We start from the raw sequence: 25,142 nt of genomic DNA, 5'->3' as shown, positions 1-25,142 counted from the left end.
AATGTAAGCGGTAAAAATGTACACTAGCGTTTTCTTTTCTTTAGAATGACCGATTTATTAATATTTGGTACAGTCGCCATCAGATATATCGCAGCGGCCGAGGTGCTCAAAAATATCTGAACACGCACTCTAACGCCTTGACAATAGAGGCGTGTTCAGATATTTGTGAGCACCTTGGCTGCTGGGATATATCTGATGGCGACTGTACACGAGATAAAACAACTGACTTTTGAAAGTTTTTCAATGACGACGATGATGGTGTCGCCATCAGTTATATCGGAGCGGCCAATGCGCTCACAAATATCTGAACACGCTTCTATTGTGAGGGCGTTAGAGTGCGTGTTCAGATATTTATGAGCACCTCGGCCGCTGTGATATATCTGATGGCGACTGTACATCATGGTTTTTGCATTTGCGATTTAATGTTATTAATAATTAGTATAATTACCATAAGCAATCTACTTTACTTGGTAAGGGTATAATTATACGTTAAGTCAATTTCTTGATACCGGTTTATTCGCCTACCAAGCATTAAAGGACTGTATTATTTGTGACGTTCCGTGCCTGAAGGGACCTTATACTCCATGTGCATGCGCATAAGGACCCTTAAGGCATGGAACGCCACATTTTAGCACTTTCATGATGTAAGATAAACCTACCGCTCGATTTGTGATGTTTTCAGACAAAAGATACAGCTTCGTGGGTTGTCAGCAAGGATTACCTATTTCTGATTGCATCTCTGTCACATTGGACCTTATTGAGAACCACCAAAGACCCTTATCAGATGAAACGACACATTTGTTAATCCGTAATTTATAGCGTACTTTGAACACATTATTAAATTGATATGATAATTATTTGATATAATGGCCTATAGTTAGTACGTAAGTTCAACCTAATATCGTTATGTAAATCATTTCTAATGTCTAAAGGTATCGGATTGTCGGGGGTAATATTAAAGGACAGATAGGGAGTTCCTATATCTATGAACTCGATTATCAATGATTTTCCCGTATACTAGTGATCGCTCTTAAGCCATTATAGGTTAGAGGGAATATATTTCCCACCTGATTTTGAACTTTATTTCGAATGGATAGGGTTCAATTTTGCATAATTTCTGACTCCCTTATGCCTTATAAAGGGTTAAGTTAGGCTTAAAAATATAATTATATTAAGTATATGATAATCAAACAAAATATAAACATCGACTTTTTGGATAGATGTGGTAGATCATTTTTTTTTTTTTTTATTATGCATGGGTTTACTCATGGCCACAGACTAGCCGAGGCGTAGACGTGGCCTACGATGGAGCGAGCTCGCCCAGAAGGTGCCTGTTCACTCTTGATTTGAATTTATTTACATACAAGATATATACAGTGGTATTACTAAAATAAATCAAATAGCTTAAATCAAAAACAGCTAGGCCTTTGAGGAATTGTACCAAGGACCAATTCGACTTCATTTTTTGGAACTTCAGGTTATCATCGCGTTTTTCTTCAAGTGTGCCATTTCAAGTAACCATCATATTATGCTATTTCTTCTTTGATGCGGTATTTAATTATAATAAATATATAAATACATACAAACATGAACGCTGAACACAATACACTCTTTTTGTTTGGGCAGTCGTGTAAAAAGTAAGGTTATGACGAGTACCTGACGATAATTTGTAGTGCTTTGTGTAATCTACTTCATCACCGTCTCCAAAATAATATATACAAAAAAAACACGGTAGTATTCGGAAAAATAATCGATAATATAATAAGTTTATCGATATAGGAACTCGCTGATATTTTATTGCCCCCAATAATCTGATGTCAATACGAAGGCCTCATTAGCAGGAGCGCATTTTCAACGTGCGTTAAAAAAGCGTTTGAATGACACAAATGGATACATGTGTATTTATTCCAGGGCTCGGAACCGGTTTCTTTGAAAAACCCGAAATAGACCAATAGTTTTAATTATTTTATGCTCTTTACGTGTCTGTGTCATGTATTTAGGTAACAAGTTCGTAGTATTAGATTGTCCCATAAAAAATAAAATAATTAACCATAGAACGTAATAATACCGGTAATTTATGTATGAAGAAAAAACCGGTTCCGAGCCTTCATTTATTCACACAATGGCGGTGGCGTTTATTATCACGCGTTGTTGGATTTTCAACTTTAAGCATTGGTCGTTAAATCGAATTTAGCGATTTTTTACCGCATGTTGAAAAAGCGTTTGTGCGGATGGGGCCTAACGTCGTAGCTTAAGCATAATATTTAAGTTTTTTGCTATGTTTAGAATTGCCTTTTTAAAATATGATAAGCAAATTCTCTGTTGTATATTCACCCTATTACCTATATAAAATGCTGAACACTTGTTTTATGATTTGTGATTAAAAAATCCAAAGGCTATGATAATCATCTGGTCAATTTCTTGTGATAAAATTGTTACATTTACTAAAATAAAAATTAATCATCATACAAAATACTTTTGTTATATTTCTTTTAAAGGTTTGTTTTTGTTAGTCTTACAGTACCTATACATATACATTTAAGATCTGTTTTGATATCCTAGATACTGAATCCGGCTAACAATGTTCAACCAGTTGAACAAGCTGCACCGATTGAACCGGTTGGACTGCTTGAACCTTTTGCACTGGTTGAACCTTTTGCACCGGTTGAACCTTTTGCACTGGTTGAACCTTTTGCACCGGTTGAACCTTTTGCACTGGTTGAACCTTTTTGCACTGCTTGAACCTTTTCCACTGGTTGAATAGGGTAGTGACGTCGGCTTCGATAAGGTGGCGGCGGCTTGTAAATACGCGGCGGAGGAGTGAGCGTGGTTGAGACGCAGATATTGCCGTTCCTTCCTGGGCATTTGTCTGAAATGTAAAAAACAATTTTTTAGACTTCTCTGTGAGAGGCGGGCAGGGGATCAGAAACTATAAACAATAGTGACCCTGCTTGTGAAGCCAATGGTCCTGGGTTCGAATCCCGATAAGGGCATTTATTTGTGTGACGAGCACAGATATTTGTTCCTGGGTCATGGATGTTTTCTATGTATTTAAGTATTTGTATATTATATTCATAATTGTTTGTACCATAGAATAGGCTCTGATGGTTCCGTGGATATCTCCAAATGTAACAAAGTTCACGCAGGTTGGATGGTCTGCCACCTCGTAGGCAAACTGGGAATCAATAGCTTGATTTTCAAGCTTTTTTACATGGGATTCCTGTGATGCTCCCTACAATATGCCTATATACCCTACGGCCTATACCTAACTACATACAGGTACATATGCACGCGGTATAAGGCGAAAGTGTGTCTGCCTGTCTGTCTATCTGTTACCTCTTCACGCTTAAGCCGCTGAACCGATTTAGTTAAAATTTGGTATAGAGATAGTTTGAGTCCCGGAGAAGGATAGTTTTTATGTCGGAAATCATCCCTGAAGAGAGTGCAAAGGGGGGTGGAATTGAAAGAGTTAATGAATTGCCTAATAATTGAAGTAAGCAATGCGCGACATGAATGATTGCTATTAGTATTATCTAGGCGCTATACCTACTTTAGGGGTTGTGTTGTGCACAAAATTTTGACCCCCCTCCCCCTTGGTGATATTTGGTGAGGTTTTTGGATACCCCCCTAAACCAAGCAAAAGTATCTACTCATGTGGTAGGTTTTTTTTCTTAGTTTCGTTCACTGTAGAAAAATACCTACACGTGAGGTTTCCTTATACCCCCCTCCCCCAACGTGATCTATCGTGATTTTTTCTTGACCCCCCTCCCCCTATCGAACCTCGCGTGATTTCTGTACAAGCCCTTAGCTGCTGTCACTAATTCCAAGCAGACGAAGTCGCGGGCTAAAGCTAGTAGCCTTATATCGCAAAGGTTGCAGTGCCCAGTCAATTTTGTCTCATAAATATCTCAATCATTGCGTCGACGAAATGGTTTAAAATTCACCTTTTGTTTCTGCCTTGGGAGGATCCGGTAATTTCGGAGGCGAAGCTGGATAGACGTAAACGCAGTTGCCATCCTTGTCTCGCGCGTAGCCAAATGAGCAGTAGCAGTGCCCGTCGCAGTCCTCTGCGTATTCCCCGTCGCATTCGAAGTACTCGTTGTCGCCAGAACATAAGTCTGGAAGAAAAGATAACTATTTAGGATACATAATTAGTTTGGCGTTATAGTTTGTAGATTTCTAATTGGCCCCGACGGCTAATCTTTTGTCTATTGTCAGGCGTGGCTGACTCCGCGATTTCGTCGCTTTGCTACAGGTAGCTAGACGTACATCCGTTCGACCCCAATTTTGGGGTTTGCCATAAGCCGCGCGTGGCGCTGTCGCCACCTATAATTAATTAATAATTATTTATAAATAATTATAGCGGCCATACCTGTGCTGATCGTAACAGACGCGTTTTGTTAGAGAGTGAGTCTTCTGTACCTAGTACTATTATTTATTCTGTGCTATTGTTAAGTAAAACCGCACGTGCTACTTACCTGCAAAATTCTATTTGAAACCTGAGCGCGGGCCAAGTAGTCCAACGCTCAAAAAACCAGTGTAGGTGCGCTCTCTGATAACGCGCCTTTGTTACGCACCTCGATGACACATTTTAGACTGGTTCTGTAGCGTTCGACTCGCCCGCACTCGGTAACCGTAGTGTACTGAGTGCCGGCGAGTTGAACGGACCACGGGACCACACACATCCTAAAAAAAAAAATATCCATTACTTCATTTTGAATCTTATTGCAATTTCCATAGGAGTTGTAGTTCAATTATTTGGGTAAAGTGGACGAACGATTATACGACTTGGACGCATTCTATCCGGATTGGCGGAAAAGCACAAACGACAGGGTGTATGTGACCTTATTGTTGATGGCGCTTATGAATGAATGAATGAATGAAAACATTTACATATTTTCAGGCTACTATTGGCCCATAGATAAATACCTTAAAACTAGCATACATATTTATTACAAAATATATCTTAAAACTAAAAACACAATTTTGGTTGGTTGCTTACGCCGCACAGCGTCGCGCGGCATTATACATACAGGGTGAAATTTAAATCACTGGCCATATTCATTCCCGGCACTAGGTTACACTTAAGGAATCAATTTAGCGAAAAAAAAGAGTACACTTTTTTTTAATTTTCATTTTTCAATTTTTAAATATTTTCCACGAGTCGTGGTCACCCTATTACCACAAATGTAAACAAACCTAATAGTAGGTTTTAACAACAACATCAGCAAAACCCTTATCTGACCTTCACTAAACCTTATAATCGTTGCAATAGGGTCCACCCAGTTAGTGTTGGCGATGGTAGGCAGGTTTATCAATTTCGAGGGTAGTCTAAACTAAACCATTCCGCGCTAGCGGTAAACATAACGGTAAGCATAAATGATTAGTCACTCGTCACTTGCCAACCTGAAAATAATAATCGCGCGCGTACTAAGGTTAAAAAAATGTTTTCGAACCGGGAATATTACGAAGTGGTACGGTGTTATTTATTAAGTGGTGAGTGTTTACGTGGTGCACAAAGATTATACGAAATGGAATCCGTTCCACGCCTTCGCAGACAAGGATTGAATCCAAGAGTACCATCTCGTGGGACTTTCGTTAATTGCGTCGATTTTTAATCAAATGTACGTAAGTTGATTAAATTTTTTAAATACGCCTGAATGCAAAGATTCCTGACCTAGTTTTTACTCATTGTTTTTAAGCCACGGACGTTTTGTTAATAATCATTAGTCAGAAATAACATTTTAGATTAAAAATGGGTTGCCTTTGCATTTTAACGGTTCTAAGCCCGTTAATATGAAAGGAAAAATTTGCAACTTATGTAGGTAATCTCGCTGCAATAGGGTTCATAATTGGTGACGCGATTGCAAACAGCGGGAGGGGCGGGGTGTCAATGACCTTAACTGATAAGAGAGAAGCGGGTGTAGTGGGTAGTTGTCGGTTCACCATAACGTACGAGGTTTTTAGGACAACTTGATGATGAGTTATTTCGAAAAAAATGTACTGAGCAGTATTAAAAGAAAAAACACGTGTTTAATATTTTTTCGAGCTCTTTCGGTTCTTTCAATTTGGCCAGTGAATTAAATTTCACCCTGTATATATTTATATCGGAGCATCGCGTAAGGCCAAGCGCGCACCACGACTTTTTGTCGCGCGATAATTTAGTCGCAGAAATGTAACGTATGTGTTTATATGGCAGTGCGCGCATATGCGACAAAAAAATCGCAGCGATTTTAAAATTGTGATTTGTCACATTTTTCTGCGACTGCTCGCGACGCGATTGTCGCAAAGTGAATTGCAGCATACGGAGTTGTATGGCCCCGCGCGCACTGCGATAATAAAATCGCACCCCGGACCTCAGTCCAGTGGCGTAGCTAGAGGATATGGCGCCCGGGGCAGGCACCAAATTTGCGCCCCCCCCCCCCTCCCAAACGAAATGAACTAACAAAAGGGTTACTTTTTTACTTATTAAAGTTTACTTTTAATTGAGACAAATAAGTGTTTTTTTAGTACATCGGTGGCTAACAAGCTTACGACCCACCTGATAGTAAGCGGTCACCGCATCCTATGGACGTCTATATACACTCCAGAGGCGTTACATGATGCGCGTTGCCGACCATTTTAAAATTTATACACTTATTTTGTGTGATCCTCCACAGCCGGACCACCTCGTCCGATTGCGCTCAGTTTTTAATGGCGAAATGTACCTCTAATGTACTTCATGTACCTCGTCGGAAATTGAACGTACCTCTGTAGTTTGGCAGATATATGCGTTTAAAAGGGGTCCGGCTGGGGAGTAAAATCTGCAGCCGGACCACGCCTGGATCCGATCATATCTGTTATTTTGAGATATAATTTAAATATCAGATGAATGTACCTGTTACGTACCTCCGAAGAAATCGTTTTTTTATTTAAAAAATGGTCTCATAAATGAATTTTCATACATTTCATTTTTTGAGTATACGCGTAAGCGCCTGTCAAAAAATAATAGCAACATAGTAGAAAACAAATGTATTCAATTCGGGCAAGTCGTCTAACGTGTCAACTAGATACAAATGTGGGTGGTTATAGGGAGTGTTTTAAACCGACACGAGTTTAGTTAGTAGTCTTTTTCATTAGCATAGTCTTTTTCATTTCATTTTAGTCATTTGCATAGTTTTTGTGTAATAAATTTTTGAAGATCGTGTTTTAGGCCCCCGGATTTTACGAAAAACGTTAATAATTTGCAAATTATTTTGTAAACTTTCCGTTGTTTAGTGCTATTGGTTAAACCATTCAAAGACGCAAATTTAGTGGCAATTGTGACTTCTCTAGGTATATTGGTTATAAAGATATTAATGAATTTAATGTTTTTGGTTTTAATTTTTTTTCTTCCATATTACGCCGTAGTAGGAGCCCATATTTGTATGACAGCTTCATTTATATGTCTTCTATCCACCCTATTTTTTACAGGACCTAATTCCGTGAAACATTCAAGTAATCATCGAAACACTATATCCGGGTTATCCGGCCGCTAGGGTTGGCACTTCGGTATTTTTATTTATACGCCATTTTCTTAGGGATATCTGGTTTCGACTTCATATGGAAGAAAATGTGATCCCACTGCTTCGAGAACTGATTTAGTAAGTACCTATCAGGCAAGTGAGAGTCGGGTTCGCACACGAAGGGTCTAAAAAAAATTTACCATGTCATACAGTGTACGATGACACGGGTCCTCAATGTGCAACTCCAACTCGTACTTGACCCTAACTTTATTTAATTTAATTTTTAAACATTTAATAATTGGAATTTAAATTTAGGGCAGTACGTTTCAATAGTGGCACTACTAATGACGGCAATACCGCGAGAACAGTTTTGTCTGACAAACATCGTGAAGCATTTGCAAACATCCTTGGCTTAGAGAAGTGGCTTCTGGACGATCCCCAGACAGTTCAAGTTGTATTGTCGAGTGGTCTTCCAATAGACGCAGAGAAGTTTGGCAATTTTTGTAAAGAACTAGTCCAAAAATATGTCAATACTTACAAATGGTGTTCTATGACAGTCACCATACATAAAATTTTGGCCCATGGCGCTGCAATCATTCGAAACTCGTCTGTTCCAGTTGGTATGCTTTCCGAGCAAGCAGCAGAGTCACGGAACAAATATTGGCGTCACGATCGAGAACACCATACTCGGAAATCGGATAGGATAAAAACAATGTCTGATTTGTTTCACAGAGCACTAGTCTCATCAGATCCAGTAATTTCCGAACAACAGATGTCACAGAGAATAAAATATATTAAAAAACGTCCCCTACCATCTGCCGCAGTAGCTTTATTGAAAGCACCGCAATCACCACAGGCATAGGAATCTCAGGAGGAAACCCCAACACCAACATCCGAGTTCTGTCCAGACGACAGTTATTACGAGGTGCAAGATGGGGCAGAGAGCCTCGAAGTAGAAAATGATGACCCGACTAAAAACAGATATATACAGCAATGTTTCACCTTACTGCATGGTAATGAGGTCCAAAAGTGTATACGTCTCTTTGTAGTTGACTGTCATACAGCTAACGACCAAAATGTAAATATTATCTACCCTAATTATAAAGAGGAAGAATTTGTAAGTTATCTATAGCTAATAAATTACTAAATCTTAAAAAAACTTATTATTTCATATGTGTAGGTTTTTATTAACATATTAAAGTTTGTTTTTACCACCCATAAAAGTGCTATACTGTGTATACAGCGTTAATATTATATCCGGCTGAACCCGGATATTGGTAGTGGCAGCCCTGACCGAAAATTTTAATTGGCTTTAAATTCAATCTTCCACGGAATTAGGTCTTGTAAAAAATAGTGTAGATAGAAGACGTATAAATGAAGCTGTCATACAAATATGGGCTCCTACTACGGCGGAACATGGAAGAAAAAAAATAAAAACCAAAAACAATAAATTCATTAATATCTTTGTAACCAATATACCTAGAGATGTCACAATTGCCTCTAAATTTGCGTCTTCAAACGGTTTATCCAATAATACTAAACAACGGAAAGTTCATAAAACGATTTGCAATTATTTTTAAGTTTTTCGTTATATCCGGGTGCCTAAAACACGATTTTCAAAAAATTATTACACAAAAACTACGCAAATTGGACACGCGGGAATTTTAGTCTCGCATTTGTAATGATCTAAACTTCAGTAATTTGCAATAAAATGAGGATGTCACTTTTTTGGCTTCTATAAAACACTGTGAGACCTACACTTTTTTTCCAACTTGATATACTTTTCTTATTTTTTGATATATCTGGTTAATAATTTTTTAACATTATGTAGAGGATATTCACAGTCATTTGGTATGTATTTTGGACTAATCCATTCAGCCATTTTCAATTTATAGCAGTTCGAAGTCAACTGTGGTTTGTGAAATTTTTGAACGTTTTCTAATAATTTGTTAGACCAAGTATTGAAAATGTTACAGTACGTTATATATTTGTACTGCCGACTTTATGACGTCACAGCAATTATCCCCACCACTTTCGCGCTTGTCATCTCATATATTTGGGTTCAAGGCATTACACTGAATGCATTGATACCATATTCACCCATATCCCGGACGATATGAGCGGAAATCGATTTCTAGAACACTTTTCTTTCGCTGGCCGGTCTACTATAAGAATGTCCGTATACTTAATATTTATTTATAAATTACGCACAAAGAGGCAAAGTAAATCACGTTTGTTGCATGGGAGCCCCACCGTAATATTTATTTTATTATTTTTTAGTATTTGTTGTATAGCGGCAACATCTCTGCGAATTTGTTGCTGTGTACTGTAAAACGTTGTACAATACACGTGCGAAAAGGTAATTCGCAACTCGTGTCGGTTTAAAACACTCCCTATAACCACCCACATTTGTATCTAGTTGACGCGTTAGACGACTTGCCCGAATTGAAAACATTTGTTTTCTACTATGTTGCTATTATTTTTTGACAGGCGCTTACGCGTATACTCAAAAAATGAAATGTATGAAAATTCATTTATGAGACCATTTTTTAAATAAAAAAACGATTTCTTCGGAGGTACGTAACAGGTACATTCATCTGATATTTAAATTATATCTCAAAATAACAGATATGATCGGATCCAGGCGTGGTCCGGCTGCAGATTTTACTCCCCAGCCGGACCCCTTTTAAACGCATATATCTGCCAAACTACAGAGGTACGTTCAATTTCCGACGAGGTACATGAAGTACATTAGAGGTACATTTCGCCATTAAAAACTGAGCGCAATCGGACGAGGTGGTCCGGCTGTGGAGGATCACACACTTATTTTTTGGAGATCTCCTTAGACTTAAAGGTTCAATATCGCTTGTGAGTTTGGGATCGTAGACTATTCATAGGTACAGCGCACCTTTGAACTGATTTGAAGGGTCCAAGGTGGCATCCAGATGCTCCTGCCCAAAGGTGACAGCAGTACTCAATAAATGGGATCTGTTTACCCCAGAGTAAAGTATCGCCTCCCTTTATTGAGCACACCGAGTTTTTTGCGATACGAGCGCAGCCTACCCAGCAAGGTGGCTACGAAATCATTGGACGTCACTGATGGAGATGTCAACACCGAGGCTCCCAATACTCCCTGACATGGGAAGGCTTGTGCCTTGAAAAATTAGGTTTTCTTAGCGCTAAACGCGCAAAATTGGGTCTTGGTGGGATTGAATTGGACTAAATTGTCCCGATCCCACACCGAAACTCTGGATAGAATGCTCTCAATACCTGACACAGGTTTTTCACGACATTCTAGTATCACAGAACGAGCGATGTTAGCACGGCATGTCTTATACAGGGTGGCCCAAACCTTGACGTCCATAAATTTTTTAAATTTCTCACGCTGTGGGCTATCAGAATAAGTATGTATGTTAGCCGACGTTTCGTAGTTTTCGAATTATGATTTTTATTACTTTTAACTTTTGTTAAGAAATTCCGGGGTGAAAATTTAATTTATAAAAAAAAGTATTGAACTTTATTAAATGTCCCTTTTTGTAACATAATCCTTGACAAACGGCGCAGTTGCTAAAAAAACAGCATCCTCACTTCGCTGAGTTGGGAAAAAAAGACAAACTTTTACGTTCAAGCATGTCAAGCTTAGATATTGCCCTTACCTAAATAAATAAAAAATACAAGCGATTTCAAGGACTTTTTGTTATTTTAGAAACAGCTAGACCCTAAGTTTTTTAAAAGGTCAAAAAAATGATACTTAATTGTCCAAATTTTTGAGAGTCGCCGGTCAAAGGAACTGAGGTGGAAAGCTTCCAAATTAGTAACTCTTTAAAAAAAGTCCTCTTTTGTCCGGTCACTTCCCCATCGCTATTTCATGTTATCAGTGCAAATACCACGAACAATTATTAGAAGACATAAAAGCAAAGCAAAGCTGCACCCAGGAATTTCTTAACAAACTCGTAAACTACGAAAAATCGGCTAACATACATGGGGTATACGGGGTGTCCCAAGACTATGGGACATCAAGGGAAAGTACCTTAAATATCGTAGATAGGATATTTTGCTGAAAGAAGACTTTATTTTAATTTAAAAAAGAATTTAAACTGCATGAATCCTTTCGATCGGTATAATAAAACTACAGGCTGATTTTTTTTTCTCGTGTAGCGGGTTGGATTCCCGGTTCAACCATGTAATTATTTAAAAATCTATGAATGCAGCTTAAATTGTTTTTTAAATTAAAATAAAGTCTTCTTTCAGCAAAATATCCTATCTACGATATTTAAAGTACTTTCCCTTGATGTCCTATAGTCTTGGGACGCCCTGTATTCCGATAAACCCACGACGACGATTCTAAAAAAAATTATTGGAGGTCAAGGTTTGGACCATCCTGTATACAGGGTGGCCAAAAATAACTGCATTTCCGTTGCCAGGGAAAGTCGTGAAAAAAAATTTGGCTGTGTCCTACATTTTGGCTGGTCTATTTTCTATGGGAGGTATTTTGCCCATTTTGGCGCCCCCCCTTGGACGGCGCCCGGGGCACGTGCCCCCTCCAACCCCCCCCTAGTTACGCCTCTGCCTCAGTCGGCATTTCGCTCTCCAAGCGTCAACATATCGGAACCTGCTTCTCCAATGGAGTCATATGATGAGACGCTAGATGTTGACCGTTTAATTATACAAATAGAAGGAGATCACCTTTTTGCTATAAATACTCAAAGTCATACAGCGTTTGCATATTGTTTCACGACAAGCGACTGGTACGAAATCCATGTCGAAAATGAACAAATCGTCGACTTTTCATCGCAGTGCGCGCAGTGAATTTTCTGCGATAAATTACAGCGCGATCCAAAAATCGTGTCGCAAAAATTAAAATGGTGGTGCGCGCTTAGGCTAAGCGCCACCGACAATAAGGTCCCTTTTCATAGATAAGATAACAGATATTATCTTACCACATTGTTCTGTACTAATGCATTGACCATTAAGCTTGTTTCTTATATATCCTGCATCACAGACGCATTTCTCTAAACACTGGTCCAGAGTGGGGGGTGGGCAGGTGGTATGAGGCCAGTTTCGGCTCTCGCATGTTGGTTCCCGGGGACAGATGTAGACACAGGACGGGACCTCGTGGCGGGTCGCGTTGTCGCAAGATAGGGGCTTCGTGCCTGGGAGAAAATAAGCTTGTTATAATTATAACTTTACCCATAATTTATGATCATCTTTGTAACTATAAAAAGTATGTAGATATATTTAAGTATTTAAAAAAGCTCAAATGGCTTCGTAAGCCAGTTGAAGGTAGATGAAAACATTACATGACCAAATAATGTAGTCTTTAGTCAGGTCGATCAGTGACCGATCCAGGTGATTTTGTATTAGGTTGGTTAACCAATAAATGTTACAACTAAATAAATAAATAAATAAATATTAGAGGACATTTTTTTTACACAAATTGACTAAGCCCCACGGTAAGCTCAAGAAGGCTTGTGTTGTGGGTACCCAGACAACGATATATATAATGTATAAATACTTAAATACATAAAATACAGCCATGACTCAGGAACAAATATCTGTATCATCATACAAATAAATGCCCTTACCAGGATTCGAACCCGGGACCATCGGCTTCATAGGCAGGGTCACTACCCACTAGGCCAGACCGGTCGTCACAACTACCCGAAAATGTAGGTACAAATTTTTTGTTTACTTTTATTTAAGTACCTATAGATACAAAGTATAAGTACAGATGTAGTATAATTATTTTTTATAGTATTTTCTCGGAAACGTAGGAACGTGTCCATTTTAGTCAGTCTCGCTACAAAAAGTAGCTACTGAGGTTGACTGAAGAAGCATGATAAATACGAACGTTTCCGAGAAAATACAATGGAAAAAAAATTAAGTATGCACTACATCTGTAAGGCCCACTTGCAGCATCCCACTAACCCGGGGTTAAGCGGTTTAACCGTCAACCCATTGTCAAATTGTACTACTGGTAACCATGGTAACTTTGGGTTTAACCGGTTAACCCCGGGTTAGTGGAATGGTGCAAGTGGGCATAGGTGGGTTGTAGGTAAGTCTACAACTCGATCAACTACAACCGACTCGCACTCACATGGTGGCTTCTCTGTTGTGGTAACAGGCGGTGGTTCCACTTTCGGAGTCGACGTGGGATCGACGTAGACGCACTTGCCGTCCTTGTCTCGCACGTGGTTTGATAAACAGTAGCAGTGGCCGTCGCAGTCAGGTTTGTTGTCTCCCTCGCACTGGAAGTACTCGTTTTCGCCGGGGCATTTGTCTGAAATTAGAAGTAGATAGAGTTGGACCACGAATTTCATAGACTTTTGACGTTTAAAATAACACGTACTTGCTCTGCGTGGGCTATTAACCTCTAGCCGCCCAGAGACCTATAAAAAAGTCTCCCGTTCCATTCTAATTTGAACTTTGTGTTGACAAAATAAAATTTCATTTTGCTTGGCAAGGTTTGACGTATGGGCGGCTAGAGGTTAAAATCATTGCTGACTTTTCTTGATCTAACAATGGTCTGGTTGCTTGAGAATGAACAATAGAATAGTAGATTGTTAACCAAGGGACGAAAGGCACTTATTCCTGCCGAGGTAGTTTGGCGCTCGAACGCAGTGAGAGCGCCTATAGTCCGAGGCTGAAATGATGGCTTTTACCCGAGTTAAACACTATACTTTTCGTTTCGAATACGAGCAAAGTAAAATGCATGTGTTTTTTTAAAAACATGACTAAGTATAAATATTTATAGTATTTTTTAGGGTACTTTCAATTAACAATTTAGGCAAAAGTATCGTTATTTTTGCAATGGGGTGTCAAATATCAGAATGGAAATTGTAGAACAAATTCATTTATACCCAAATTACAACAGCTTATCGTAAAAAAAAATCGTACTTGGAACCTAAAATGCTCTAGTGCAGAAACGTATCATTTTCTGCACGCCTTTTAGAACAACAATGACTCTCTTTTAGAGCATGAAAAAGGAATCTAGACTTACCACATTGCTCTTCCGTGACACAAACGCCAGTAGGCTCGTTCCTCACGTAGCCATCGTCGCAGACGCATTTATTCGTGCACAGTATCTCAGGGCCAGGCGGGGCGCAGGGTAGGGGGGGCCAGAAGCGGTTCTGACAGGACTTCTCGGGGGGACAGCCGTGTACGCAAGCTGGGGTCTCATGCCGGGTGGTGTCGCATGAGAGCTTGGGGCCTGGTGGTAATCATATCATGAGGTACAATTAATACTTACGTAAGGTTAGATGGGGCATAGAGATATATAGTAAGACAAGAGTGCTCACTCCATACATCAGTTTTGGTACAAAAAGACTAATTTTCATAGTCGACATCTAGCATCGAGTAGCCGAATTATGCCGGCTACATACGTAAAGATAAATCGTTGCGATAAAACTGTGCAGTCCGACTGTGCAGATAAATCGAACCGTGTGTATGACAAATCGGTTCGATTTATCTGCACAGTCGGACTGCACAGTTTTATCGCAACGATTTATCTTTACGTATGTAGCCGGCATTATCAGTACTTTAAGTAGCAGCAGTAGTCAAGTGACAATAGATGTAGCAGCGACCGGAAAGTCTTATAGTCAACAACATAACAACAAGAGCAACACCGGGACAAGGTTAACAGTTTATAGGGAATCCTTCTTTCATGCGCGAGTGGGCTTGGGCTATAGTCCCCATGCACGCTAGCCCAATCCGGATTGGAGACTTTCACCTATGAATTTCTTCGCAGATGTATGTAGGTTTCCTCACGACACTCACGAGGTATTCCTTCACCGAAAAGCTAGTGGTAAATATCAAATGATATTTCGTACATAAGTTCCGAAAAACTTATTAGTACGAGCCAGGATTTGAATCCGCGACCTCCGGATTGAAAAGACGGACGTCATATCCACTCGGCTACCATCGCCCTCGATTTTAGGGGATTTGAAAATAAACTTCAAACTCACATGGTGGCTTCTCTGTCGTAGTAACAGGTGGTGGGTCCACTTTCGGAGTCGACGTGGGATCGACGTAAACGCATTTGCCGTCCTTGTCTCGCACGTGGTTTGATAAACAGTTGCAGTGGCCATCGCAGTTAGGTTCGTTGTCTCCGTCGCACTGGAAGTACTCGTTTTCACCGGGGCATTTGTCTGAAATAGACAAGGCAAGTAATGCAGGCAAGGATCTAGACACGCGGCAGCGTGTCAAGCCAAGTTCAAGCAAAGGAACTGGCTTAGCCAGCGCCGAGTGTAATATTACACGAACCACTTGGTGCCACTTTTGACCCTTCTATAACTCAAAACATCTTTGACGTAAACACATAAAACTACGTGTGTTTAATTATATCCATAAGGATATCTAGAAGCCCAAATTTCATGAAGCTAGCTCAAACGGTTATAAAGGTATGAAGGTCAAAAAGTCGTAAATTTTAAGACTGACTTATGACTTATAGTACCTAAACCTAACCTCAGCTCTCAACACAAGGTAATGTCGAATCTGAAGGTATGAAAGAAGAGTTTGAGGTTGCCCTTACGTCAAAAGAAGCGTTACCCAAACAAATTGCTATGGCAAAAATGCTACGAGCAGAAAACATTAGTGGCATTTTGAGAGTAAAGTTCAAAGGCGCGTACAAGGTACTTATACAGTTTTCTCTCAGAACGCAAGCTGAAAAATTAATAAGTTGTCCGGCATTTAATAATGAGAAGATGAGTTGTCAGTGGTCTAATCAAGCTGAGTACTGTTTCGGTCTGATTAGAAATATTGACCTAGATATAGAGGAGGAGGAACTGCTGAAAGAGTTTAATGTCTCGCAGGTAGTCTTGGCAATTCGCCGCCTAAATCGACTTAATGAAGACGGCCAATGGGTTAAGAGTGAAGCCATACGTGTATGCTTTAAGGCGACTTCCCTCCCGTCTCACGTGTACGCGTATGATTGTCGCTTTAAAGTAGAGCCCTATATATTCCCAGTTTCGCAATGTTCGGGGTGCTGGAAATTTGGCCACCGAGCGCGTACATGTCCGACCAAAAAAATTGTGTGCCCTAAGTGTGGAAAAAACCATCAGAACTGCATCACTAAAGTAATGACGTGTGCCAATTGTCAAGGCGCACACATGGCACTTAGTAAAACATGCCCAGTTTTCTTGAAAGAAAAGAAGCTAAGAACGATTATGAGCAAACACTTCTGCACATACAAGAAAGCCCTAGAACTTTACTACGAGCAAAAGAGCACCTCTACCGAGTCACCAAGCGATGCGATTGATAACACCCAGTTAAATACGAATACGTCGTATCGGGATGCCTTAACATCCCAAAAATCTAGTGCAGTAGTCTATACACCAAATATTAGAAAGGAAGAGGACAAACTACAAAACTGAAAAATGCTCTTCCCTTAGCTGGACCTTCTTCTCCGGTGAACAAACAGGAAAGGCAAAAAATCAAGGCAAGGAAGCGCAGACAGGAACCCAAATGTGACCTTCAGCAACCGGTTGTACCATCGGTAAATCAAGGTAAACAAGAGGGTGAAGATGAGAAAGAGAAGAGGAGAAATAGCACGAGATTCCTGGAGATACTTCAAAAACTTAAAGAGATCTGTCTATCAAGGCAGACATTGGAATGTAAAGTTACGGCTGTAGTTAGTTTTTTGACTGAACAAGTAGTGTCATTTGTGTTAGACGTCGTGAAGGGCGGCGATATTTTAAATATGTTATCTATGTTTAATTATAAATAATAGTAGAAATCGCGCCCTTAGGGAGGCGCTCATAACTTCGGCCAAGCTTCGGTCATACGACATCGGTGCTTTGAAAACACATTCTTGGTAACCCAACATCGTACTCGGCACAAATACGGTAGATTGGCTGAAGTTATTCTCAAATAGGTTTTTTTTTTTTAAATATTCACTTATATGGATGTAATTAGCATATTCTTTGAAGCTATAAGAATCGGACTTGATAGGGCCGATATGTACCAATGTATAAAGAAAGGTCCTGTTAAATAATTAAAAAAAAAAAAAAAAAATAAACCTAACCTACTTCCAGATGACCTAGAAGGATGAAATTTGGAATCCAGCTTGGTTATTGTGTGTAACCGTAGGAAAAAATCTAAAAATAAAATAAAGTTAAAAAATAGGGGGGGTCCCCATACAAAAAATCCACTTTTTATTGGGACTGACATATAAGTACCTAAACCTAACCTACTTCCAGATGACCTAGAAGGATGAAATTTGGAATCCAGCTCGGTTATTGTGTGTAAGCGTAGGAAAAAATCTAAAAATAAAATAAAGTTTAAAAATAGGGGGGGTCCCCATACAAAAAAACCATTTTTTATTGGGACTGACATATAAGTACCTAAACCTAACCTACTTTCAGATGACCTAGAAGGATGAAATTTGGAATCCAGCTCGGTTATTGTGTGTAAGCGTAGAAAAAAATCTAAAAATAAAAAAAAAGTTAAAAAATAGAGGGGGTCCCCATACAAAAAAACCATTTTTTATTGGGACTGACATATAAGTACCTAAACCTAACCTACTTTCAGATGACCTAGAAGGATGAAATTTGGAATCCAGCTCGGTTATTGTGTGTAAGCGTAGAAAAAAATCTAAAAATAAAAAAAAAGTTAAAAAATAGAGGGGGTCCCCATACAAAAAAATATTTTTTTATTGTAGCGTTGGAACCGTTACAAGCAGATATTTGAAACTACCCCAATATATGTATTATTATATTTGCTATATTAAAATAAAGTTTAGTCAAAAATAAGTGGTGTCCCCATACAAAAAACTTGTAATACGCTCTAAACAACCGGCCAACGGTGTGTCGTCGGCGGCGCGCGGCACCACATAATTATACAAAGAACAGAAGTAAAAACCATACAGCGGAAACACAAGAAAAAACATTAAATCTCAATACATGCCTAGTTTTCTTTACAAAAAGTATTGATATCCCACCAAAAACATAAATGTAAAAAAGGAGAGCCAAGTTCAATACAAAAATTATGCTTGGCTGTGGGGCTCGCCGCAAAAAGAATGGAGATCTAAATGAGTGCCACTACCAAGTTCTGTGCAAAATCCAAATATGTATTTATAGGAACAAAATAACATTATAAACAAGTATTAAACTCTATTTCTTTGATCGATATTAACATGTCGCCAATAGCGACTAAAAATTCAAGTGAGTGAAACCGTTGTCGTATAAACAATCTATTTCTTTGCTTTATTGGATACCTATAACAATTGCTGTTATTTAAAAAATGTGAGATCTTAAAGTAGGTTAGATTTGGCTTGGTCAGGTTTTATCAGAATTACAATATATATAAAATGATTGATATAATGAAAACTGGCCAAGTCAAATCTAACCTACTTTAAGATCTCACATTTTTTTAAATAACAGCAATTGTTATAGGTATCCAATAAAGCAAAGAAATAGAGTTTAATACTTGTTTATAATGTTATTTTGTTCCTATAAATACATATTTGGATTTTGCACAGAACTTGGTAGTGGCACTCATTTAGATCTCCATTCTTTTTGCGGCGAGCCCCACAGCCAAGCATAATTTTTGTATTGAACTTGGCTCTCCTTTTTTACATTTATGTTTTTGGTGGGATTGTTTTTACAGGAATAGAATAGCCTCGTAAGGCCAAGGTCCTAACACAGACTGCAGAACTAAAGTAATCAATGTAGCCCTCCGAATGGTTAAACTTAAGTGGCAGTGGGCGGGGCACGTTGCCCGTAGAACCGATGACCACGTACTGGAAGGCGCAGCGTGGGTAGACCACCCACAAGGACTGACGACCTTGTAAATGTCGCGGGAGTCCGCTGGATGCGTGTGGCGCAAGACCGGTCTTTGTGGCACTCTTTTGGGGAGGCCTATGTCCAGCAGTGGACGTCCTCTGGCTGATAATAATAACTCCACGGCCGATTCGGCCACGGCGACTGCTATCAACTCCGTTGCTGTCTCTGGTGTGCTCGCAAGTGGCTGACGTAGCCGATCTTGTTACTAATACAGTTCGCGAACATTGCGGGCATGTGAGCACACCATTTGATTAATTATATTGTATTGCCGCAGGTGCTCTGGCTTTTACTTTTTTTTTCAGGCTGATATGATGATGATGAATAAGTACTATAATATAGGTAGGATCTTGGGCCTTAGGCGGCTACAGAAGGTAGACGTGGAACGCTTACCGCACTGTTTTTCCGTGACACAAACGCCACTAGGTTTGTTCCTCACATAACCTTTAGCGCAGACGCATTGATCCGTGCATTTGAGCCACGGCGCCGGCGGGGCGCAGGACGGAGGCGGCCGGTGCCGGTTTAGACAGGACGGTTCTGGTGGACAGCCGAATCTGCAGGCCAGGGTCTCGTGGCGGGTGGCGTTGTCGCATGCGAGCTTGGGACCTGGGCATAGAGGAAAAAATACATAGTCTACCTGTGACCACGAACGTAACGTCACGTTCGAAACGTCAGTCCCGTGTTAGTTATATGTATAGTTAAAAGTATGAGTGAAAATTGTGTTAGTTTAAATCAATATATTCTTTTAAATAGGTACCTATTATATAGGTACTTTATTTCAACTAGTTCAAGATTGTTGCGTTGTTTTATCACTTAATTGTTATGCCTCTTCGGTCTCCATCATCAGATCAAAGCATGGTGATGTTAAATTAATACAACATTTAACATTATCTTTTTAGGAACCATTTAGGCTATTGTCTATGGCTCAAAGGCTATTGTCCTGTAAAGTAAGGGCTAATTAAGTCTATCAGGTCGTAATCTAGGTACTCTTGCCAGGGGTGCGAAACTCCTGACTTCGGGTAAACTCGGCTCCGTTCGGTTCAGCATTGCTCAGAGCAATTATTAGGATTGACACAAATTGACGTCCCTTTGCGTGCACGACCACAGATAAGATAATGGCTTGAATTTTCACCACCCTAAATAGCCGAAAGGGATAGTGCCACATATTAGAAAGGGATAGCATGATTCGACCCTGAACCGCTGTCAAACTTCGGTTTTGTAGGAAGTTTCCTTTCTGTACGGTAGTACCTACCTATTGGACCTTTCGTCGGTGCTGTAACAGGGGGCGAAGGAGTTATCAGTGGAGGCGGTGGCGGGTGGTTGTCAACCGGAGGGGGTGCGGTAGACACGCAGGTACCGTTAGCGTCTCGTGCATAGCCATCGGTGCAGTGGCAGCTACCCGTGCAGTTCTGGCTGTATGGCCCGTCGCAGGCGAAGTACTGGTTGTTGCCAGGACATTTATCTGCAAGGCAGGACCATAAATAACGACTAAACTCTGTAAACTTTGTTTACCCTTTTTTTTTGACGGAGCGGGAACTACGCACGAGTGTGGGACTCGCCGCTCCTTTTCCCTCTCTTGGCGAGGGGGGGGGGGGGGGGGGGATTTGGCCCTACCCACTAAACCCACTCCGGCGTTTCACCCTATTTTGCCGTTCGTGAGGGCGCGCTGCGATCGATAATTCCACCACGGCAACTTTCTCTACCCCAGTAAACAACGTCATTGACTGTGTCATGTGTTGTACAAATTCGTATTGCAAACAACTTACCGCACTGTGCGTAAGTGATGCAGTACCCTCCCCACTGGTTTTTCGCGTAGCCATCTTCGCACACACATTGTTTCTTGCAAGGTCCCATAGGAGGCACACAGGGCGGTATAGGGTCGTCCTTGTTTTGGCATGTCTTTTCTGGAGGACAGGGTTGGCGGCAATCGACGACCAAGTGTTGTGACGCGTCGCATTGTATGTCATAATCTATGAGGAAGATTTAATAAAAATTTGTGACGTTCCACGGGAAAAGGTACCTTATGAGGGTTTCTAGTTTCGGAGATATGAAATGTTTTGTAAAGAGGTGAAAAAATGTTCAATTTTTTTTTATTGTGTGATCTCAAACCTTAATGCGTAACGTTTGTTTACCTGTTTTTATTTTTGTTATAAGTTAGTTATAAGCCTAGTAACGTCGTCTCAGAGTTTAGTAAAAAGGTACCTTATGGAAAAAAGGTTGAAATTTTCCAAAAAAACTAGTCAATACGGGAAAAGAAGTTTGGTAGAGAACTGTATTAGCATTCTGCAAAACTAATTTGATAATTTCATTCTGGTTGGGGCGCCTATAGCAGCTAGCCTAGCTTTGTTTGTTTCTTGTTTGTTTCTATTATACTAAAGTTACTCTCGTCAAGTCTTTCTTAACTAGAATAATCTTCATTTGGTTTGGTCGCATGCAATAAATCAGCCATTGGTTTGCTGAAAAATGCCAATACCCGACGCATTACCTTATGGAATATCTAAGGTCATTGAACCTCAATGCCGCTTGTCTTCAATGGCAACCAAAATATATTATTGATAAGAAATAGACGATTTATAACATCTTTACCCCAAAATATTATTAGTTTATTCTAACTGTTCCATCATCATCATGCCTCATCATGTAACTTAACCACAAGGTAACTTTTCATTACATACAAATTATTGGTCCTTTTTAAGATTATTATGACGAAGAACCAATTAAATTTGTGGCAGTTTAATTTAAATTAATATTTTCTATTCATAAAAGATAAAAGCTTCAATGTGATTGATGTTTTGTAGTGATGTATTATTAGATTTATTTCCATAAGGTACCTTTTCGTAAATGTATGGAGCAAATACTGTTATTGTTATGTAAGTTTAAAGTGGCATAAGGGGTTAAATATAGTATTTAGTTGGGGTTTTAGGATTTATTTCATTTGAATGACAGAATATCTTTCATATGTGCTCAGAAAAATTGACTGTGTGTTACATTAAAAGTAAAAATATTCAATTTTCTGATTTTATATGAAAAAGTCAGAAAATACATTTTCACCTCTAAATCGGTATTGTTTTTTGCTTAAACTGTCTCTTAGTGTCGTTTTCTAATAGATAAAATTTAAATCTTGAGAGCTCATTGCAATCAATCGTGAAAATGAAATAAAACTTTATTTTCAAGAGACTGGTTAGTATACACATAAATCAGTCGATATCAAAGGTTTCTATTTGCATTACAGAACAAGTCGCAACATTTTTTTAATCTCAGATATATAAGGTATTATTATTTGTAGTCAACTATGTAACTTACTTCAGGAACATAGTTTTTTAGGCGGCTAAACTTAAAACTTCTCTATCGTAAAGTTGCTCATTTCACAACATTATTTTCAAAAAATCATATCTCTGTAACTACGCAACTTAGGAGGTTGATCTTTTGTGTTATCGATAGCTTATTTATTGTAGATTACTGGGGTATGCATAACTCCATACCCGCCATAAGGTACCTTTGACCGTGGGACGTCACATTTAATTAACTTCGGTATCTAACTTCGTCTCATTCGTGTAAGTGGTAGCATAGTTTTGGATGACAATGGCGCCCACCAGTGCTACCATGCCTTTGGGACATTAGTTTGACACTTGTATTGTAGGTAGGTACATACACCGTGAAATTTTAGTGGTTGTTTTCCCGCGGCAGGGCGATTTGCTATCGGTAGTACTTTCGAATTATGATAGACAAACTTATAAATAAACTGTTTTCCAAAAAAAAATTTACAAAAAAATAACCTAAACTCGAATAAGCGAAAAACAATATAGTAACACACTAAAACTGCAAGTCGACGACAGTTCCCGATATTGTAAACAGATAAACAAATAAACAAGCACATGTTACTTTTTTAAACTGTGTAACAGGCTAGAGTGCTTTACTGTTTGACAACTGAAATTAAAATTTACTTAGACTGTTCCTTCACGATTAACAGTTGAAATAAAACCTTTTTATTAGTTTGATGATTGCCATTACGTTGTGTCAACTTTGGTAAATCGAATAATTACATCCTCTTCGCTTATTAAACTAACGTAATAACAGATCCTGTCAATGTCATCACTGCTATTTCTAGTTTGATTTCTAGTAAAAGATGGTGCAGCTGTACGCTAGGGCTAACTACGACTCCCACGCCGCCCGGCGACTTTACGCGGAACCGGACCATTTACAGTCGCTGCGTCTTCGGGGGATTTTAAACCCCCAAGTTCCACACGGACGAACAATTGTCGCCGCAACACAGCGGCTGCTTAACCACGAGCAGTTTCAAACGCCAGCACATGCACAGGGCAGAGGTGATTGTGTATTGAACGTGGCGGATTGCAGTTCGAACAATTATTGCGGTATCGGGAAGTTTAAGTGTTTGTTTAAGTTTTTGATCATTAAAAGCTTGATCTTAACTTGTTATATTTACTTTTAAGGATCTGCAAACTAACTGCACGTAAAATGTGTGAAGGAAAAATAAATGGAACTACTTTTTAGGTTATTTTGTTTCATTCACTCAAAAGAATTAAGTGCTACTACTGCTGCTACTGGTGTTAGGTCACTTTCGAGTTTCGTTCGACACATTTATAAATCTGGCATTTCTTAACATTATTTAAAAAAAAGATTACACATCGACTGTATATCGATAGCAGAATCATTTCGTTGCGGGAAAACAACCACTAAAATTTCACGGTGTATACTTATATGAGAATACGAGGTAAACCAAGTCCTTATTTTTGCCACATCGCTTTAACCTTTTCGACGCAGTGTCAGACATAAAAGCTGTCACGCTGACGCCACGTCACCGAAGTGTCAAAACTGAAATTGAACTTTATGCATATACACGTAGGTCTATGTTGCTCTGTGGTCCGTGACCGATTAATCGGTCTTTGGCGTTGAACCTACGGTGCACATATTATATCGGTCATTGCCGTCCAAAAGGTTAAATCTAAACATAGATATCAATAACCTTGAAACATAGTCGAAAAATACCTATGTAGACAGCTAGGTAAAGTAAACACTTAATACCTACATAACTTTGTTTTGCAATGGAAAATGTATACTTGCATGGTTTTGTACAGTCGCCATCAGATATATCGGAGCGGCCAAGGTGTTCATAATATCTGAACACGCACTCTAACGCCTTGACAATGGAGGCGTGCTCAGATATTTGTGAGCGCCATGTCCGCTCCGATATATCTGATGGCGACTGTACCGTGGGTTAATCCCTATTTGATTGAAACTCCGCATACCGGGGATTATTTATTTTTATAAATGTACTTATTTCTGTTATTTATCTCCCTGTCCCTCTTAGGTGTAAGTGTCTTGCAAAAATGTAAGTAATTATAATTACCCCCCTAAAACACATAATACAATAAGAATAACACGTACCTGCTCCACAGAGCCCGACCATAGCTAACACCAGTATAGTCCGCAGCATGTTGCCCCCTCTGCCTTTGGAACCGGATTGAGCAACACCGTGCATGCAGCGGTGTTTATTTTCGCTATTTTCCTTGCTGTGTACTTGCCTTCTTTATTTAAATCAACATGCAGGTAATACAGTCGGCAACAAACACTTTGTATGAAAATACTGAGGTAATTCCGAAAATCACCCGTTAATTAAGTACCTTTCATACATAATAAATTCGGAAAGAGTCCAAATCAGAGCCCAGGCATATACCTACATTGACAATTGTTAATTGGCAAGAGACGGTTATATCTATTGATTGGGTAGGTAGCAGGTACCTAAATCTTGTTTACTCATATACATTTCTAATTGACAGATGATTTTCCACCGTACCTTAATCATAGTGTATCTATTACAAAAATAATATTAATAACTTTTGTATTAAGATATAGTCGATAT

General features: G+C 39.3%; 2 protein-coding genes across 2 annotated transcripts in view; both read right to left on the bottom strand.

Moving 5' to 3' along the window:
* The window catches only part of LOC134675171 (protein phosphatase PP2A 55 kDa regulatory subunit), a 228,153-nt gene that overhangs the window by 101,208 nt on the left and 101,803 nt on the right, over positions 1-25,142 (bottom strand). The window lies entirely within an intron of this gene.
* LOC134675365 (zonadhesin-like) lies at positions 2,496-24,716 on the bottom strand. Its single transcript, XM_063533577.1, has 8 exons — positions 24,668-24,716; positions 21,028-21,231; positions 20,514-20,723; positions 19,655-19,867; positions 15,449-15,631; positions 12,425-12,637; positions 3,945-4,118; positions 2,496-2,869 (listed from the first exon to the last, which is right to left on the bottom strand). The coding sequence occupies exons 1-8, from the start codon at positions 24,714-24,716 to the stop codon at positions 2,586-2,588; spliced, it is 1,530 nt and encodes a 509-aa protein (XP_063389647.1). The 3' UTR covers positions 2,496-2,585.

Source organism: Cydia fagiglandana, chromosome 21, assembly GCF_963556715.1.
Source record: "Cydia fagiglandana chromosome 21, ilCydFagi1.1, whole genome shotgun sequence".
NCBI classification, from domain to species: domain Eukaryota; kingdom Metazoa; phylum Arthropoda; class Insecta; order Lepidoptera; family Tortricidae; genus Cydia; species Cydia fagiglandana.
The sequence above is the reverse complement of the archived record's forward strand: the minus strand, read 5'-3'. Positions and strand labels throughout refer to the sequence as shown.

What these genes read in the sequence shown, in the direction of transcription:
- LOC134675365 (XM_063533577.1), bottom strand. Translation starts at nt 24,716, where the DNA reads ATGCTGCGGACTATACTGGTGTTAGCTATGGTCGGGCTCTGTGGAGCA. An exon ending in CATCACTTACGCACAGTGCG is followed by an intron (nt 20,724 to 21,027) that starts GTAAGTTGTTTG and finishes CCTGCCTTGCAG; the next exon opens with ATAAATGTCCTGGCAACAAC. An exon ending in TCCCAAGGCAGAAACAAAAG is followed by an intron (nt 2,870 to 3,944) that starts GTGAATTTTAAA and finishes TTTACATTTCAG; the next exon opens with ACAAATGCCCAGGAAGGAAC.